Source organism: Ranitomeya imitator, chromosome 8, assembly GCF_032444005.1.
Source record: "Ranitomeya imitator isolate aRanImi1 chromosome 8, aRanImi1.pri, whole genome shotgun sequence".
In the NCBI taxonomy this organism is placed as follows: domain Eukaryota; kingdom Metazoa; phylum Chordata; class Amphibia; order Anura; family Dendrobatidae; genus Ranitomeya; species Ranitomeya imitator.
This window is the reverse complement of record NC_091289.1, coordinates 140,369,197-140,390,659: the sequence shown is the minus strand read 5'-3', so window position 1 is coordinate 140,390,659 and position 21,463 is coordinate 140,369,197. Positions and strand designations below refer to the sequence as shown.

Sequence of the window (21,463 nt, the reverse complement as noted above, 5' to 3'; positions counted from 1 at the left end):
GCTCTTCAAGCTCCTGCCGAATTTCGTCAAAAAAATGATAATACCATTTACCAAAACTATATATATTTAGTTGTGAAGTGGTTCAGTGACATTTTCACACCAATTTTGAACTTTTGTTTGGTGTTTTCTCCATATGCTGCCTATTATTCACTGACTGTTATACTGAGAGACTGCCGTTTATTAACCTCTTCTTTGCCACATTGGGTATATTGCTCTATTATTTGCCACATAAGGACATTGTCCATTATTGACCAGCAATTTCTCTGCAATATAAACTGCCTATTTATTAATATCTGCATTCCTGCAAAGAACTATTGCCTATTATTAACTGGGTATTTTCCTACTACCTGACATTGTTCTTAAGCAAAGAACCGTTGTTGTGGCATTTGCCACAACACGCAAAGTTGTCGTCTGATGTCTTTCATCCCTCCCCTCATAAGCATGTTCATGGATCCTGTGTAACTGTACCTTAAATAACAAGAATTGTCAAGAGCTGGTGAGTGCAGCCATTTTTTGTTCTTTCTTACTATTATTTATTAATTGTATTATTTTTACATTTGAATAAATAAAGTATATATGGATTCTAGACTCCCGATTCTTTAGAATCGGGCTGCCATCTAGTAGAGAATAATGACATAAGACCATTGGCAGTAAGGAGCTGCAGCCTCAAATAAGTTATTTTTTTCATATGTACCATGCTGGTCATAGAATGTATAATTTTTCAGAAGATTTTTAAAAGACTTTTACAAAGTAACCTAACTCCCAGAGAATGAACAGTTATTCACCATGCAACATAACATTTTGCACAGAATGCATTATCTACTGAACGCCCATAACTAGTCTTGGAACTATTGAAAACATAGACATTTGCTACAACTTATGTAAGCTTCATCTGTGAAGATCCCATGTGGGTGAGACATTGGCCCTCAATATTTGCAACGTCCCCATCCTGCCTTCTCTTTAGCATATCCAATGTAAACTTTCTGGAGGAAATTCATCCTGAATCATAGGAGGACCTGCACTAAGTCCCTTATAAAATGCACCATTTAAGCTCAGCTTAGACTCACTTTATGGTTTTTGTCATGAACTTTTTGTAAACCCTACTCTCTCCCTACTTCACGATTACTGGTGCGAGAAGTTCATGAGAACGTTGAAGACGTCGGTCTATGCCTTTAACCCTTTGGTCACCAAATTTGTAGTAAGAAATCAAAGAGCCTACATAGATTCTTACAGAGTGACTCTTTGTTGTAGGTACTTTATCTCCAGTGGGTAAGTACTGCTATATCACAAGATTGTCTCCATCTTGTATGCTGCTGTGACATCAGTAATGTCGGTCAGGTGAGCTGCTGTGACATGAGTAATGTCGGTCAGGTAAGCTGCTGTGACATCAGTAATGTCGGTCAGGTGAGCTGTTGTGACATCAGTAATGTCGGTCAGGTGAGCTGTTGTGACATCACTAATATCTGACAAGTGAGCTGCTGTGATTTCAAAAATGTTGATGGCAAAAATTCCATCAGTAAGCTGCTCTGACATCATGAGTGGGTTTCCGTAGAGTATACCTAAAATATCACAAGTGGGATTTAAGGCCCCTATACACATTAGATGGGCTGACGAATGATCATTTGGTGATCTAATGGAGAAACTCTCTTCAAGTGCCCAAAATACATCTTGGTTAATGTGGAGACACGGTGGGTCGGTGGGCATCCAGGTCCGCTAGCCGAAACCGCATGGACAAGGGATTGTCCCGCCAAATGCCCACTCTCCCTTTAACATGGGCATAACACTACTCAGAAAACACAGGGTGAAGGTAAAACAGTGTGGCAATGCTTTATTGAACCAAAAAAACAGGCAGATAACATGTCAAACAGTCCCAGCAAAATGCCCCAAGATGGTGCACATTACAGAGTCTCACCCTTCCACTGACTCGCCGGGATAATGGCAGCTGTTACTTCAGAACTCTCAGGGTCGACTACCCCACCTGTGGCATGCACACAGAGAGGAGGTAACAACAAGCTTAGGAAGATGGCAGTCCATTGAGGTACAAGGCCATTTGACCCTAGGGTCACAACCTGGCTTCTCCGAACATCTCCATGGAGCCAGGTGACTGGTGGGTCCCAATGCTGGCTTTCTCCAAACATATCCATGGTTCAGCAATGGTCAATGATGCAGATCTGTATTCATCCAACCGGGGCCGAGGTCCCCTAGGTTGTTTTCTGTAGAATGATAGATCTGTGTCGTGATGAAGCCATGATGTATTGGCTGCTGTCCTGTGTCTGGTCCTTTGGATGTTTTGATGTCTTGGCTGAATCTCTGTCTGTTTCTCATTCTCTCTGTCTCTCTATAGAGGAATGTAACCTCTTTTTATACTTAACAAATGTCCTTCATTTAGTATTGACATAAAGGGTAAGAATAAAGATGTGATCAAGTAGCATTGCTTGATTATTTAATCTATTTGCATAGTTTTTCCTCCTCTGTTTTTAAAGTCACCAAACTATCTGGCCTACACAATGCATAATTAGCATATCAGTAAACATCACTAGCTATCAAGCATAAGAGCACAATATGTTATATCAAATGTCAATACAGTATTACAGGCTTACACATGCAAAAGTCTGTTTTCTTGACCAACACATAAATTCAAAAGTTAACATACAGATAACAGTCTATTCTTCTTGGTTTGCTAAAAAATAGTCGTCTGGTTAATTAAGACACAATGATGTGTCTTCACAGTTGACATTGTATTTAGTCAGTTACAAAAGATAACAAGCTGCCCAATGGATGTTTTGAACGATGATGAACATTCATTGGTTGGTGAACAGACATAGAAGCTCTTGTCATCCATGGAAGCTGCTGTGAGATCACAGCTAGTGTTACTGAGTAAAGTACTGTGAGATCAAGTCAAATAAGTAGTTGTGACATCACAATGGTGTTTCCATAAGGTAATCTGCATTGACATCACATATGTATTTGGTAATGTACTGTAGTGTGACATCACAATTTGTTGAGAGGCTTATGGGTTAGACATGGAAGCCAAAAATAAACTTTACTGGAACATCCAAATTTTTTATGTCTATTGTAATGAGAAAAAAAGAGGAAATTGTGATCTTATAAATCAATTCTTTATAATTATAATTACAAAATGGTATGATGTATTGGATTATATTAGACATAATTGCGGTTGTGGTTTGTACTGTACTTGGCAAGCATGTCTTTACTTTCCTATTATGAGTTGCGTTTTGAGACAGGTTGTTTCCAGAACAACTATTCAAAGTCACATGGGAAAAATTCTGAACGCCAAGCTTTGATCACCAGTAAAAGAAGCCAAAACCACAGCTCTGAGAATGTCTGCAATACATGCACAGTGATTCTAAACATGATTGGCTGAATGAGGCCGCCAGTTTTATTTATTTTTTATGTCCATCACTGTCCATAAGAGCTATAAGATAATTTTTCCATAGATATAGCCAAATAAGGACTTGTTTTTCTGGGACGAGTTGTAGTTTTGATGTACACCATTCATTTTATCATATCATGAACTGAAAAATGGTAAAAAAATGTTAAAAAAAATTCATCTATGGCATTATGGGGTTTCATTTTTACAATGTTGATTGTGCAATAAAAATGAAGTGGCAACTTAATTCTTCAGGTCAGTATGATTACAGAAATATTAAAAGTGCAGTATTTTGTTTTGACTATTTTTGTGGTTTAAAAAACTCAATTTTGAAAAAAAAATTTGGTTCGTGTCATTGTTTTCTGATACTTGTACCTTTTTAATTCTGTATGAAGGCCGGTTTCACACGTCAGTGGCTCCGGTACGTGTACTGACAGTTTTCCTCACGTACCGGAGACACTGACTCATGTAGACACATTAAAATCAATGTGTCTCTGCACATGTCAGCGTGTTTTCACGGACCGTGTGTCTGTTTGAAAAACACGGAGACATGTCAGTGTTTGTGGGAACGCACGGATCACACGGACCCATTAAAGTCAATGGGTCCGTGTAAAACACGTACCGCACACGGATGCTGTCTGTGTGCAGTCCGTGTGCCGTGCAGGAGACAGCGCTACTGTAAGGGCGCACAGGGGGTGGGAGGGGGCAGATTACCGGCGACTTTATTTTAAAAACAAAAATAAATTTAAAAAAAAGATTATTCATTCCTTCTTTCCAGCAAACGCTGCTGGGAAGAAGGGATGAATACCGGCTTCAGCACCGCACGCAGGGGACAGCGCTTAACTCTGGCGCTGTCTCCTGCACGGTCCGTGTGGTCCTCAGTCGGCACGCGGGCGGCACACGGCTGCCGCACGTGTGCCACACTGATGTTCAACGTAAGCACACGGACACACGGACACGGATAATTCCGGTACCGATTTTTCTGGTCCCGGAATTATCTGGACGTGTGAGACTGGCCTAAGCGCTTTTTTTGCATGAAGGGCCGAGCTGTAGATTTTATTGGTACCAATTTGAGGTATGCAGCTCTGGCAAAAATTAAAAGCAAATGCAAGATGTTCAGTTTGTCTGATTTTTCTCATTATAGATATATTTTTGAGCAAAATGTAAATTGTTCTTTCAGTCTATAATCTTCTGACAACATGTCTCCAAATTTCCAAGCAAAAAATGTAGTATTTTTTTCTGACAAAGAAAAATGGTCAAAATAAAAAAAAACAGTGCTTTCAGACCTCAAATAAAGCAAAGAAAAAAAATTCCTAATCATTTAGAAACAACAATACTAATGTTTTAACTCACGAAGAGTTCAGAAATCAATATTTTGTGGAATAACCATGGTTTTTAATCACAGCTTTCATGCGTCTTGGCATGTTTTCCACCAGTCTTTCACACTGCTTCTGGCACAAAAATGTAATCAGTTCTTCTTTGTTTGATGGCTTGTGACTATCCATCATCCTCTTGATTACATTCCAGAGGTTTTCAATGGGGTTCAGGTCTGGAGATTGGGCTGCCCATGACAGGGTTTTGATGTGGTGGTCTCTTAATTTTTGCCAAAGCTGTATATGATGCTCTGATCGCTTTCATTCGTGGTGGAAGGTGTCGTGACCAAAAAACAGCAATTTTGCTGTTTTGATTTTTTTCCTTTAAAACATTTACAGTATATTCTGGATTAGATAAATTAAAATTTCCATACATCAAATTTTTACGAATGTAGACGTAACAAATTTGATTTTTTTAAAAAAAAAATTGGTTTAGGGAAAAGCAGTAAAAATCAAATTCTTACATATTTTCCTTTTTTAAAATACATTTTTAAAACTTTCTCAATATCTGCTGTAAATGTACAGCGCAAGTCAGGAACAGGTGTATGGAGTGGACTCACAGAATACACAACTCATCCCGCCATATAATGACAGTTTGTCTCAGCCAAGATCTGCTTCTAACAGTCGCATGTGGAGCACAGTGGAGCGGGTATAGCAATCTCTGACAGCGGCATCAATGCCATGGGAGCGCGTCATTCTATGCACTCATCGCCTGTGGTATTGCTGTATGTAGTACATGAAATTAGATGACTGCGGGTTCAAGTCCCCTAAGGGGACTAACAAATATAATAAAATAAAGAAAAAAGTTTTTATAAAATAAAATACAAAAATTCAAATCACCCCACTTTTCATCTATTAAAAATAAAGATATAAAAAATACTCATATGTGGTATTGCCACATCCATAAAGTCAAGTGTATCAAAATATAAAATTAATTAACCCGATTGGTAAACACCATAAATGGAAAAAAATCAGAAACGCCCACAATTCATAGTTTTTTTTATTTGTTTTCGCCATTCTGCAAAAAAATGCAGCAAGAAGAGTGCAGAACGTCATATCTATCCCCAAAATCAGTAAAAACAATTAACCCATCGCACAGCTCCATTTTCTGAAAAATGAAAACGTTACGGATCTAGGAAAATGGAGACAAACTTTTTGCTTTATTAATTTCAATTTTTTTTTCATCCCTAAAAGAATAAAAAAAAAAAACAAATTGGACAAGTATGATATGGCTGTAATCGTACTGACAAGTAGAATTATGATGCCAGGTCAATTTTACCACACAATGTACAGCTCTGGCAAAAATGAAGAGACCACCACATCAAAACCCTGTCATGGCAGCCCAATCTCCAGACCTGAACCCCATGGAAAACCTCTGGAATGTAATCAGGAGGATGATGGATAGTCACAAGCATCAAACAAAGAAGAACTGCTTACATTTTTGTGCCAGAAGCAGTGTGAAAGACTGGTGGAAAGCATGCCAAGACGCATGAAAGCTGTGATTAAAAATCATGGTTATTCCACAAGATATTGATTTCTAATTTCGTATGGCAGGGCTCAGAAGAGAAGAAGAACCATTTGGCTTTTGGGGCTCAGGATTTCTAGTAGTTTGCGTGCAACAGTTATAGAAACCCTAAAGTTCCAACATAACAATTCCCCAGAATGTACCCCATTTTGAAAATTCCAGACAAGGAATTTGTAAATTGCATCAATGGGTGTAATTACTATTTTGTCCTTAGTGTCATTTTTCAGAAATTAGTGGCCAGTGAAAGTTGCAGAGTGAAAATTTCAAACATGTCATTTTAATGACCAATCCATTGTGTCCAGCTTGTCTTGCTGGAGACACCATCCCATAGATTATTACATGGGTTGTCCAGGACTTAACAATTTATGACCTGTCTCAGTATGAGATCAATGGTGGTCTGTCACTTCCACCAAGCAACTGAAAATTTCTCCGAACTAAGCAGTGTACGAGCTAAACCAAGATGCCCCGTACATTGTTTGGTGGCCACTGTCGAGTAGTTTGTGAGCCATGTATCTTTTCCAGCCACTAATAACATGGGAAATCTACACATTTTAAGTTGTGATTGGTGCTATTTGGGCGTATGTAGAATGTTTTATTTTTATGGCTTTTTATTGATTTTCAGGAAACAATGAACAAATAAGCAGTAAGTCAGGAATCGTCTTTAATTTTTGACGCCATTTTACGCTCTTCACTACGCAGTAATCGTAATAAGACGACTTCATTGTTCAGGTCAGTATGATTGCTTATTTTGCACACTAAAAACGCTTTTTCATAAAAATGTATTTGTTTTGCATCACCATATTTTAAGAGCTGGAACTTTTCAATTTTTCTGCCAAAAGAGCTGTGCCAGGGCTTGTTTATCGCTGGATTTGACTTTTTTATTGCTACCATTTAAGACTAAATATTTTTGATCACTTCTTCCTTTTTATTTCTGGGTGGCATGGTGAATAAAAACAGCAGTTTATGAACGTTTTAAGCCATTTTTTCAACATTCACTGTATGGTAAAAGCTATAAGAACACTTGATTCACTGGGTCAGTACGATCAGTGATAACACATTGATGTCGGTTTTTTATGTTTTGCACACAAAAACGCTTTTTTACAACAATTTGCTTTTGCTTTGCCATTTTCTGATGGCCAGAACTTTTTTATTTTTATGCTGACTGAGCATAGGATGACAAGATGACCTTTTCAGTCACACTTTTTTTCTTCTTCCATTTTTGTGTGTTAAGATAATGAAAATCTGTATTTTTGGAGAGTTTTCGCATTTTTTAGTGGGACAGTTTTATAGATCAGGTCGGGTTTGTATTTAAATATAAGCATGGTGTTTAGTTGCAAAAAAAAATATTTGACGTATTTTGCTTTGTATTTTTTTTAATATTTTTACCAATTTTATTGTACTTTATTTTTGTGTTTTTTACTATTTTATTTTGTCTGCGGATGGGATTTCAACTATCACTAGCGTGATCCCAGGTCTAATACCCTACAATACTTATTCATATTATATCTGTTAGTGGAGCGCCCCGCCAGGGCCATGGGGTACTCAGTACTGGGTCCTGCGATTCACAGGGGGATGTCACGGTGGCGACTCGGTCTGTGGTCCTGGGCGTCCATGTAAAAGGGGGAAAAGTCTTTAAAGGGAATAAAGTTTGTGTTCGTGACTCCACCTGTGGTATTAGGTCAGTGGGAATCAACGCTGCTTTAAGGGGTCCTCTGGGGTGATGTTATGGCAGCTAGATGGTATAACTTCCCACAGGTGAACTGTATCCTCAGGACTCCCGGTGTGTAGATGGAAGATGGTGAATGGCGCAGTAAAGAACGAGCACACAGGTTTGCAGTCTCTTTACCTGGTTTACTGAAGACTTCAGGCAGCCACAGTCCAGAGCACCAGATCACTGGGCAGGCAGGGTCCGGCCGGCTTGAAGGCAAGTTAGGTGTCCCCTTACCCAGGTGGAAATCAAAAGCCTTCCTTTAGTGCCGTGGTGTTGTAGTCCCTTATGGCTTAAAGCTCCCCATAAGGTCCTCACAGATGTTATCTCTCTCTCTGTCCCCCGGGTAGGATAGGGCAAAACTTGTATGACTGGTGGCTTGAGGCTGTTTATAGGGACTCTAGTGCGCCCAGGCCTCTAAGGGTGCCACCGTGCCTCCTGGGTGTAGGGCGGACAGGTAACGTAAAGTTCAGCTGTCCTGCCGGTTTCTGATGTAAGTCATAGAGGGCCTTACGATCCTCTGTGTTCCGGCTACCAGTCTCTGCACCTCAGAGGGAGGCAGCCTGCTCGGGGCTAGTCTGCCCCTGATATCCTCTCCTGTGCTTTGCTCTCCTGCACGCTCTCTGCATCATTTCAGCTTTCTCAGTGTCTCTTTCCAGGAACTGCTGCACTGCGGCTACACAGCTCCGTAAAACCTTCTGCTGCCCAGACTGATCCAGTCTGTTTCCTGGCAAGACTGTTCTCCCTACAGACTACCAGTTATATATATATATATATAGGGAGTCACCTAGCAAGTAGGATCTACAGCTCCCCCTGGTGGCCTGGAGTATGAATGTGTTGCATGTTTGTGGTACCTGGTTGCAGTTTTCCCTTCTTGCCTTCAAGCGTAACATCACTCTCCCCGTGAGGAAAGCATTGTTACTGTGATGAACAGGACCCTGGGGCGCCACACTAGGGTTAGGGACTCATGCTGACGACTGTATTTTTGGTCCCAGTGTGATCTGATGTTTTCTTGTACCAATATTATTCAATGGGACCATGCACATGTCTGTTATTTTCTTAGAACAAGGTCTGTCGGAGGAAAAAAATCATAGTATGCACAATTTGCTTCCAATATTCGGATCACACTTGGCCATGTAAGTGAATGAATTTGTGGGAAAAAAAGGCACCGCACTCGGATGACATCTGAGTGCAGCCCGATTTTCACCGATTGACAGAATGGAAAAGATGAAGATTTTTTTCGTGTTCTCCTCATGCGTGAAAATCGTCTCACACTCTGATCAGAGAGGGATTAGCATATTCGGCCTTATTCTCTCAGATGAGTGTGACCTGAGCCTTAAACTGACAGCAAACTTGTACCAAAGTCGCTGGGTGACCCCGAGGCTATTACTCCTCCTGGGACCCCCAGTGCAACTATTGGCACTATGTACTCACAGGGTGCCGATGGGGTTAAAAAAGGAGCCTTTTCCCTCAAATAAGAATGCATATGCTGCGGTCACTAGTCACAGCAGTATCTAAGGGGTTAAATGGCCTCGATCAGCGCCAGCATTGATTGCGGCCGGTGTCGGCTATAATATACAGCTGACAGCCGCTGATGATGAAGGGGGCTCTGCTTGTGAGCAGACATAATCATCATGCTGTACATGTACGCCGCTTTGTGGGACTGCATTACCTGCTGCGCCATACTAATACAGCAGATGTCGGGAAGAGGTGATTGCGGCCTACCTAGTATAACTGTATATAGTGTGTTTTCTACAATTACAGTCGATTGTTTTCCATTAATTTCAATAAAACTTCTTAATTGATCGTGAGGTCGGGACCCCGCTGCTTGAAAATCTCTAGGACTGTAGGGAGCATATTGATCTCAGTCCACCAGCGGAGTTGGATGCGGTTTAGTCATTTTAATGGATTTCCTAAAACAATACTGTCATCTAGTGGTCAGCTTGTAGTATGCCATGTTTCTCTATAGAACACCTATACTGAAAACACTTGTCAGGCATGGAGGTTTTCAAAATTCAAAACAATGGCATAGTCATCGTCCGTCAGCCACGTTTATCCCCGTCAGGCCACTAGTACTGGATGTTAGCAGGATTCCTGAAGCTGTTAGGTGACTAGAGGAGCATGTTATCAGATACACTCTTCTAGTCGCCTGACCATTGACCACCTGAACTCAGGGACACCATGTCCTGGGCCTATGGACCTTCCACGCTGACCCTCAGCACCTCTTGCAGTGATGTCTTCTGGTCAGCCAGCAATCTGCAATACTCTCAGACACTCACCTCCACTGTTCATCATAGACTCCAGACCAAGTCTTCATGGTTCATTACTGATCTTCCAGCCCCTGCTGCCATTATCAGACCATGTAAACCTGGACTCAGCCTGCAGACATTGCCAGATTATAGGTATTGTTGGTTTGTTTATGTGCCATTTCTACTTTATTCCCCATTTATGAGCTCTGAACCATTGACTAACTTTGCTTCTTCTTGATGAGTCGCCCGCCTGGGCAGTGGAGTACTTGGTACCGGGTCCGGTCGGTCTTAAAGGGGATGTCACGCTGGCTGCGAACTAGTCCGTGGGCGCTCACTTAAAAGGGGAAAGGTCATTAAAGGGAATTTGGTAATAAAGTCTATTCGTGATGCCACCTGTGGTTTTCGGGCAGTAGGGACCGACGCTGCTTCAAGGGGTCCTCTGTGGTGATGTTGCAGCAAGATGGTGACACTTCCCACTGGTGAAGCGGGGTCCCCAGGGCTCCCAAAGTATATGGCAAGGATGGTGTATGCCGGCAAATAAGTGGAGGACAGAGTTGCTAAGTCTTTACCTGGTTTACTGGTAGGAGCAGTCCACGATACCAGGCACTGATGGTGATGTGGTCCTGCTGGCTTGGAGGCAAAGGTGATCCCTCTCCCAGGTGAGGTCCATAAGCCTTCCTACTGGTGCTAGTATGCGAGGTACCTGCTGCCTGTAACTTGCTGGCAAGTCCTCTCACTCCCGTCCTGGAAAAGGTATCCGTATGATGGGCAGCTTGAGCCATTTTTCAGGGTCTCTATCATGACCCGGGCTCTTCAGGTGCGGCTTCACCTCTATGTGTGGTGTGGGCAAATCACGTACAGTTGTAAGCCCTCCGGTTCTGCTAAGTGTCCTAGAGTCCCACTAAAGCCTCACACTCCCAATGCCCGGTCTCTTTACTTCGGCTCTGAGGGTGCCCGGTCGCAGTTCCCCTCTGAGCGCTTTTCCACTCCTGTGCTCCTTCCCTCAATTGCTCCACTGCACACAACCCCTGGGGTTCCCGTCCTTCCTTGGAGCTGCAGCTCAGTTCTGGCTGCACGGCTCCGTAGTCTGCACTCTGCTCCAGACTTCCTTTCTCCTCAGTGTCTCTCTCCAACTAACCACCTTGGTCTCCCTGGACCAACTGCCTAACTCCTCCTCCTCCAGACCAGGATATATCTGAGGGAAGCTCCCCTGAATCCGGGTCCTGAGCTTCCCCTTTTGGCCTGGATTTGGAATGTGTTGTGTGTAGGTGCTACCTGGTAAAGAGAATCCTCCTTGCCTCCAAACATGATATCGCCCTCCCCGAAAGGAAGGCAACATCACTGTAACAACCGGTTGCCTGGGGTGTTACATTGACCCCTGACATCTTTACTTCACTCTGTGAGGGAGTTTACAAGGCAAAAGCTGCAAAGTACCTTAGACCCTGTGCCTGGTTTAAGTCTCTCATTCACATTAAACTAATGTTGGCCAAACGCGCCGATATTGACGGGGTCATTTGACAGACAAATGTGTATGGGGGCTCTGACCATCTGCTGGTCTGGGAAGATGTCGATCGGGGATGTGCAGTTTCAGACTGATAATCGCATTTTCCTCCAAGAGATAAGTCACCGGCCAACGTGTCAGTCTGCAAATCTCTCATAGAGAACATGGGGCGCTCGGCAGAGCAAGTGCTCCTGTGTATGGGAGTCGGCTGAGATGGCAGTCAGCCAAACAATCAGCCAAAGCATCATTCATCCAACAGCCATCTCATGTGTACTGCTGGCTCCAGCCTACATAAATCTGACTGAAAGAGCAGAGGACTCAACGATGGTGTGTAATGGACTAGAGGCTTGTAAATCTAGGGTTCAGCTCAGTAATAATTTGTATAGGCGATCACTTGACATGTGTCAGTGTTACATTAACGCTGGTTTTAAACATTTGTATGAGAAAAAATTTGTTTCATCCTGCAAATTGTCTCTTCAGAGAGGAAGAGGACTAGAACTCTAGTGCCACCTATAGGAAGTAGCAATCCTAACAGTCAATGTCGACCCTTTAACGAGCCTTGTCACATGACTTAGGATAAATGACAAACCAGAATCTCAATTTGCAGACAATATGTTTCAGGGGTACTGCCCCTCATCAGTGCAAAGTGTGAGATCTGGTTTGGCTGATTGAGAGGCGTCTGACCGGGATCCAAGAAGTATCGTTTCTCCTTACAGAGTGACATGATAAGCATGTCGAGGTGGAGACTTAAATCTGCAATGCTCCTCTGGGAAATATACAAATTGTCTCTTCAGAGAGGAGGAGGACTAGAACTCTAGTGCCACCTATTGGAAGAAGCAATCCTAACAGGACACAGGCATTAAAAAAACCTAACTATCAGCAGCACATCACCCTGTGTAAGCAGATGTGCTGGTGATAGCATGAAGTAGTACGAGGACGGAGCTAACGAATGGTCTTTAGCCAGAATTCCTCTTCTAGGTATTTTTCAGCTTGTGAAACAGTGAGACCACATGCAGCCACTGCCCTGCTAAAAGTCCACAAAGCTGTGGATTCGGGCTCGGCAGCACCGTTTGGTCTCACTATAAACAAGTGCCGATTGACTCGCTTATAGTTGATTGTTGCTTGTTAATAGGACGATAATTTTTTTTTTTGTCATTCAGGTTTAAAGCTTTCTGCTACAGCAGTCCTATATCCTGTAATGGCATGACACTGACAAAATAATACAATACACGGTTATACTGCATGTGGCAGATTTCCATGGAGCGGAAGGAAAAAAAAAAAAAATAACCCTTTCTGAGAACCGAATTGTCTTTTTATTCTCACATGGTCTCTACATAGAAATGAAAATTCATTGTAAAACAGTAAACACATCAGTATTGTTATTTTTTTTAATAATTACACTAACATAATAGTGAAGCCAAGGATAGAGATCATACTGTATATGCGGTTGTGTGATTATGTATGCGGGAGCAGAGGGAATTCTCAGGAGCCGGGTATATTCACAATGTCCTTGGTTGACAGCAGGAGTTCATTAGAATCGGTCAGTTCAAAATGACAGAGCAATTCATTTCCTACTTAGCAATGTCACAGCGTGCTGCTTTTCTGAGAAACAGCAGGAGGATATAATGCCTATCTCCATGGCTACTTGGAGGGTTAACGCTAGCAAGAAAAAACAAAAAACAAAACTGCAGGTAAAAGCAGTTTAGCAATTCTAATTTTGGTAGCAGTCTACCAAAATTTGCACAGAAAAAAAAATTTTTTTCTTGTTATATCATGAACTTTATTTGGATACAGTATAACAGTATATCCCAATTAAAGAAAACGCTTAATTTTTATTGACGATTAGTGATGAGCGAGTATGCTTGTTACTCTGATTTCTCCTAGCATACTTGGGTGGTCTCCGAGTATTTTGGAGTGCTCAGAGATTTAGTTTTATGTCTATGCAGCTGCATAATTTGCGGCTGCTAGACAGCTTGAATACATGTGGGGGTTGCCTGTTTGTTAGGGAATCCCCACATGTATTCAAGCTGTCTAGCAGCCACAAATCATGCAGCTGCGTAGACGAACTAAATCTCCGAGCGTGCCGAAATACTCAGAGACCACCCGAGCACGCTCGGAGGAACCTGAGCAACGAGCATACTCGCTCATCACTATTGACGATCCATAAAAAAGTGTAAATAACACAAAAAGACTTAAAAAACAATTGAAACATGCAGATTAAAGTGTCACAATGAACGGGCCTAACCCAAAAACAAAGGCCAGGACAAAGTCATAATTTTTTGTAAGAATCCAAAAATTCCCGGTAAATACAAAACTACGTGACCTCTAAACAAAGAAATGCTGAGTTGTGCAGGATGTGTAAGGTGCTAGTCGCCAGAAAACAAATGAATATACACCAGCCCATTATTCGCCATCATTGCCTTTGCGCCTGTTTTTGGTCAAGTTGATGAATTTGGCGCTAAAAACAGCTAATACCTCAAGACATAAAGGAAAACAAAAAAAAAACGCAAATGATGAATCGGAGCCATAGTGTTTGTTGAAAAGGTAATCAAATCTACCATATAATTGTCTAAGGGTCACTTCCGTCTTTCTGTCTGTCTGTCACAGATATTCATTGGTTGCAGCCTGTCATGGAATCCAAGTCGCTGATTGGTCTCGCCAGCTGCCTTTCATGGCTGCCGTGACCAATCAGCAACGGGCACAGTCCGATTAGTCCCTCCCCTACTCCCCTGCAGTTACAGTGCCCGCCACCCGCTCCATACTCCCCGCAGTGTCCCCGGCGCCCGCTCCATACTCCCCTAAGTCATCTGGGTAATTTCGCAATGCATCCTGGGAACGGAAGATGGCGGCCGCATCACACAGCTTTGCTGGATCCCAGGGGTGAGTATATAACTATTTTTTATTTTAATTATTTTTTTTTAACAGGGATATGGTGCACACACTGCTAAATTCTGCATGGGCAGTGTTATATACCTACGTGTCTGGGCAATATACTACGTGGGTGTGCTGAATACTACATCGCTGGGCAATATACTACGTGGCTGGGCAATATACTACGTCACTGGGCAATATACTACGTCACTGGGCAATATACTACGTGGCTGTGCTGAATACTACATCGCTGGGCAATATACTACGTGGCTGGGCAATATACTACGTGGCTGGGCAATATACTACGTGGCTGGGCAATATACTACGTCACTGGGCAACATACTACGTCAATGGGCAATATACTACGTGGCTGTGCTGAATACTACATCGCTGGGCAATATACTACGTGGCTGGGCAATATACTACGTGACTGTGCTGAATACTACATCGCTGGGCAATATACTACGTGGCTGGGCAATATACTACGTCACTGGGCAATATACTACGTGACTGTGCTGAATACTACGTCAATGGGCAATATACTACGTGGCTGGGCAATATACTACGTGACTGTGCTGAATACTACGTCAATGGGCAATATACTACGTGGCTGGGCAATATACTACGTGGACATGCATATTCTAGAATACCCGATGCGTTAGAATCGGGCCACCATCTAGTCTACTATATAATTGTCTAAGGGTCACTTCCGTCTTTCTGTCTGCCCTTCTGTCACGGATATTCATTGGTCGCGGCCTCTGTCTGTCATGTAATCCAAGTCGCTGATTGGTCGTGGCAATGGTCATGGGCGTTTTGCCACGACCAATCAGCGACGGCCACAGTCCGACGGCAACTTGGCCGCTCCTTCCTCCCCGCAGTCAGTGCCCGCTCCGTACGCCCCTCCAGTCAGCGCTCACAGGGTTAATGGCAGCGCTAATGGACCGCATTATGCCGCAGTGTAACGCACTCCATTAACGCTGCTATTAACACTGTGTGACCAACCTTTTTACTATTGATGCTGCCTATACAGCTTCAATAATAAAAAGATCTAATGTTAAAAATAATTAAAAAATCATCATAAACTCACCTTCCGGCGCCTTTCAAGCTCCTCCTACGTCATCACAGGTCCTGCGCCCATACCAACCCTAGGACCGGAAGCTGCCGCGTGCAACGCACACAGGGCCAGCACTTCAACGGAGGGTGAGCATATGTTTATTTTTTATTTTAAGTCTGTATACTACGTGGCTCTGTGTTGTATACTCCGTCGCTGTGCAATATACTACGTGACTGGGCAATATACTATGTGGACATGCATATTCTAGAATACCCGATCCGTTAGAATCGGGCCACCATCTAGTAAGCTATAAATGACAAAGAATAATGCAGCATCAAATCAACATATCAAGAGCCAATGAATGTAAAGAGGAACCAAGAAGTGGATTTAGTAAATACCAAGATGAGGGTGTAGGAGAAAAGGTTCCCCTGTGAAGGTTGAGATATTCTAGAACAGTGTTCCCCAACTCCGGTCCTCAAGAGCCACCAACAGGTCATGTTTTCAGTATTTCCTTAGTATTGCACAGGTGATTATTGCATCACCTGCACAGGCAATAATTCCATCACCTGGGCAATACTAAGGAAATCCTGAAGACATGACCTGTTGGTGGCTCTTGAGGACCGGAGTTGGGGAACACTGGGCTAGAGACTTATAATAATGCAAAGATTGTGACAGCCAAACGTGTAAAGAAAAACTAAGCAAACCCTAGTCAATACAATGGTGGGGGTCCAGGCATTGTATGCAGCACATCAATGTTAGGCACTCCTACTCTCACCTCCAGCGTCTGTGCTGATCCTGAGATGTAGACACTGGCTCTACCGGGGATCGCGTGATATTATTAGGCGACAAATCAGTGCTATCTTCAATCTTCTATGGACGTAATTAACATCCGGAGGCAGTGAGAACGGCCAGCCACAGCTCTTACTTGCTCTGGATCTGAAGGAGGGGAGAGTGAAGCCAGCGCTAAATGGCCACAGATATTGCATGACATGATGTCACGGGAGCCCTGGGAGAGCCAGTGCGGACCCTGCTGGAATGGTTGAAGTAGTGGACATCCCCTCTTAAGTGCCGATATTGATGCAGAAAGAATTGACAAAGGCACTGATCACGAAGGATACATAAAACCTATGGGCAGCACGGTGGCTCAGTGGTTAGCACAGCAGCCTTGCAGCGCTGGAGTCCTGGGTTCAACTCCCACCAAGGACAGCATCTACAAGGAGTTTGTATGTTCTCCCCGTGTTTGGTCGGTTTCCTCTGGGTTCTCCGGTTTCGTCCCACGTTCCAAAGACATACTGATAGGGAATCTAGACTGTGAGCCCCATCGGGGACAGCGATGATGATGTGTGCAAACTGTAAAGCGCTGCAGAATATGTTGGCGCTATATAAAAAATAAAGATTATTATTATTATGGGCGGTTGGTCTTCTATCAGGGGTTAGGGTCTCATAAGACAATGATTGTGGTAGGCTAGCTGAGTAATGGGATTGCAACATTTATCCCATATTTTGTAGAATTTTTCCAGGTCATTTCATGTGGGAGCTGTCCATTTCTGACAAATTTGGAGCTCCACTGTCTAACCAGTCCTTAGTAATAACATTTTTCCCCATAGTGTTCCCATTACATCATTAAGAAATTTGACTATTTGTTCGACAAATCCAAGAACTCTAGAGGAGATGGAAGAATATACCAGAACATGAGTATCACTTGGGGCATCCATCAAGGTAATGGAGGTAAAATGTAGCAAATGGTATATGGTAGGTCCTAGGCCCACCGTAGAGTTTTGTAAGACGCTCATTATGGTTTGAGGAAATGCCCCATCCCACTACTCACCCATTAGGTGTCTCATGTCCCCCTTCCTCCTCTCCCGCAGAAGGATAAGGGAGGTCTTTCTAGATTTGTGAAAATTGACATCCTGCTCTACAGCTTGAAGGAAAAAAAAAAATGTCAGTCAGGTTCTACAGTAATGGCATTTTCACCAATTTAGGCTAGATATACGATAATTGTGGCCACTGTCGGGTGGTAGGTACGTGCCCAAAAGTGATGATGGATATAGGATCATCTGTTTGTCCACCATAGAGACCCATTGTAAAACAAAACGTATACTGCGTGGTAAGAAGTGCAGACCCATACCTGCCAGCCAGCGGTCACTCACAATATTAACCTTTATCTCTGGAATGGCTGGTGTCCCCTTCATTTTTTGCAGCTGGCCATATAGAAGTTCCTCTTGGAACTCAGGGCTAATTGAGTTATTATACAACCCTAGGAGGAAGCAGGGATTCCTTGGCGAAACGAGCGGAGACATACAGTACTCTGGACTAGAGATGGGAGAATGGATTCACAGGGCTGCAGTTCATTGACCGCGTTTCTTTTCTTCTTCATCCCCCACATACTCTTCGGCTTCCTTCACTCCAGGCTTTTTCTTCCGTCTCGACAAAGTCTCATTGTGCGCTGTGGCGTCACTCAGGCGACTTGTGTAAAAACGTCACGATGTGAAGTGTCAGAAGTCCTGGCCTGGAGTCAAAGATACTGCGTGCGACGATGGAAATAGGAAAGAAGAGAAGCAGAGAACAGGACAGTGAGCCAGAAGCTGCGGGTTTTTGAAGATTCAGCCAAAAAGGCGATTGCGGATGGTTGACGTTTCCACTCAGGGAAATTTCTATGTGGCCGGCTATGATTTAATATAATAGTAAAAGCTCTTTATCAATGGCGTTTTTAATGTAATACATTTTCCTTTACTTCCCTCACGTCACTTTCCATGTTCCCCATCTCAAACTTAATGGTTGTAAACATCTTCCCATGTTCAATGTTCAAGATGCGCGATAAATCACAGCCCGGCAGCTTGGTACAGGAGTAATATAGTTATTTAATGATTAATAAATCACATTAGCTATTTAAAAATGTAACATATAAACAAACAAAAAACAGACGTAATACAGACTGGAAACTTCTATCGTAGGTTTAGCCTTCGATTCAGCTCTGCTACTTTCTCTTTTCTCCGTGCCGCACTGCGATCGGAGACTTTCTGCAAACTGTCGTGATATTTCTCCAGCGCATTTCTAAAGCTGGTCATGACTTCCTGTAAGGAGAAAATTGGTGGAGAAGCAAGAAAAGGAAGAAAAATTACATTAAAAGGAAGTTGAACAAATTTTCCTTATTTTTTTTCCTGCTGACGGACGCATTAAGGCTTTTTTTGGAGGAAGAAGAGGTTGTTGCGAACACCATTAATATTACTATATAATGTTCTGGGTTTTGATTTTTACGGTGTTTATTGTGCAGGAAAAATTATATGCAAGAGGATTCCCCTCGTCAGCACGATTACAGGGATAAAAGTGCTTCGTTTTGGGGGGTTTTTCATGAACCTTTTGCCTATATTCATCTTTCTACATGAGGCCAATTTTCTAAGTGGAAATCACTCAGGAACGCTTCCACAAATCTCAGTGCTTCTGAGAATATTTCTTTTGTGACACAGAGGTAAATTCTAGTGATGAGTGAACGTGCGTGGATAAGGTGTCATCCGAGCATGCTCGAGTGACGACAGTACCGTATTTTTCAGACTATAAGATGCACCGGACAATAAGACTCACCCCAAATTTTGGGGTGGAAAATAGCAGAAACAAGATTTTTATAAGATGGGGGTACGTCTTATTGTCCAAATTTAAGGTATCTTACCTGAGGGCCGGCGGTGGTAGAGCGGGGTCACAGGAGGCATGGTCCCTTCCTCAGGAACTCGGCGGCAGCAGAAGTGGGGCGGTGCTGCAGTCACAGGGTATCCCAGCAGTTCGATGCTGCGGGGGGCGGTGTCGGCAGTGAGGCAAAGCATGGAGCAGAGTCCCTTCCTCAGGATAATGGTGGCAGAAGTGTGGCCCTGTGTCCACGGAGAGCAGAGCCGAGTGCATCACCGGTCTCTCGGCGGCCATCTTCCTGAGGCCGCGTGTGCGCAGATTGAGATCTCGGCGGCCCTCGGCTTCAGGAAAATGGCTGCCAAGAACTCAATCTGTGCATGAGCAGCCTCCGGCGGCCATTTTTCTGAAGCAGAGGGCCTCCCTGATCTCAACCCCACCGCCTCAGGAAAATGGAGTGCGAGAGGTCAGCCGAGATCTCAATCCGTGCACGCGCCGCCTCCAACAGCCCACGGCTTCAGGAAGCTAGCCGCAGGAAAACCAATGATGCACTCCGCACTGCCGACACCGAGCCTCAGCATCACCACACCTCTGTCTTTTCCCTGGGTAAGGGACGCTGCTACACCACTGTTGCAACTGCCTGCGTTCGGACTATAAGACGCACCCCCCCATTTTCCTCCCAATTTTTGGGGGGACAAAGTGCGTCTTATAGTCCGAAAAATACGGCATCTTCGACGTGCTCAAAAAATAAGTTTGAGTCCCTGCGGCTGCATGTCTCACGGGTATTCGACAGCCGCAACACATGCAGGGATGGCCTGTTTGTTAGGGAATCTGCATGTGTTGCAGCTGTCGAAAAGCCACGAAACATGCAGCCGCGGGGACTCTAACATACTTTTCGAGCTCACTGAAAATACTCAGCACACGAGCAGGGTCGGATAACACTTTACTCGAGAACATTCACTCATGCCTAGTAAATTTAAAGTGAAAAATTTACATTTTTGAAAATATTTGAAACTTTACACATTTAAAAAAAAAAGTATCATTTTCAAACTTTGGTTTGACTATTTGTTTTAAGGGCATAAAAATGCAATCAAACTAATATCCATTTCGTGTTTATGTTACATCAGTATCTTTTTTTTTTTTTAAAGGGAACCTGACAGGTCCCCCCCCCAAATCACCAGCATTTGTATATCCTGTATAACTTTCCTTGCCAATCCTGTCATCACACTCACTGGGGCCTGATAACATGCCGAGAGGGGCAACTAGTCTGGGGAAACAAATGCCCCATCGACTTGACTTGCATATTAAACTTGGACTTCAGAAATAATTTTTCTAAAGATCTGCTAATGTGTCAAACACTATAAAGGGCTGGTTGGGCTACTGATTTGGAGGTCATAGGGGCCCTGTCAGGTTCCCTTTAAAATGTTTTTTTTTTTTTTGTTAGAAACTTATAATTTAACAAGTTTTACAGCAATTTTTTTAAATGAAATTTAAAATGAAATTATATACACAAAATAGACTCCACAATTTGTTGTGCAATTTCCCCCAAGTAAGTTAATACCACATATGTGGTCGGAAATTACTGTTTGAGCGCACAACAGGGCTCGGAAGAGAGGGAGCGCTATTTGGGTTTTGGAGAGCAATTTTGGCTGCATTTTAAGATCACCTGGCCTGTCAAGACATCAAACTCCCTCAAGAGACTCCAATTTTGACCTGAACCTCTCAATGAATTCACCTAGTGGTGCAATGCTTATGTTGACGCCATACGGCCCTCACAAAATTTTATTACAGCGGGTGGTGATTTTTTTTTTTTTTTTCTTTATTCTTATACTAAAATGGTTTTTTTAGACCATTTTTTTTATTTTTTAAGTTCACAACAGGTAATAGGATAACATGGACCCTATAATCTGTAATAATTTCTTTCAAGTATGAAAATCCCAAATATGTGGTCAGAAACTACTTTTCATGCATAGTGCAAGGGGAAGGAGCACCATTTCGAAGTACAGATTTTGCTGGAATGGTTTGCAGGTGCCATGTCGAAAAACCACCAAAGACCCCAACAGATCAAAAACGGACCCCATATTACATTTTTTTTAATTTTCACAAGTGGTAATAGGTGAAAATTAATAATCTGCTACAGTTAGGTCCATATATATTTGGACAGAGACATTTT

General features: G+C 42.9%; 1 protein-coding gene across 2 annotated transcripts in view; it reads right to left on the bottom strand.

Moving 5' to 3' along the window:
* Nucleotides 1-18,518: 18,518 nt before the first annotated feature.
* NUF2 (NUF2 component of NDC80 kinetochore complex) overlaps nt 18,519-21,463 on the bottom strand; it is a 104,922-nt gene continuing 101,977 nt past the window's right edge. For both annotated transcript variants that reach the window (XM_069737446.1, XM_069737447.1), the window contains exon 14: nt 18,519-18,746. In XM_069737446.1, the coding sequence (XP_069593547.1) occupies nt 18,618-18,746 (129 nt within the window). In that variant the 3' untranslated portion in view covers nt 18,519-18,617. The remainder of the gene's footprint in view (nt 18,747-21,463) is intronic.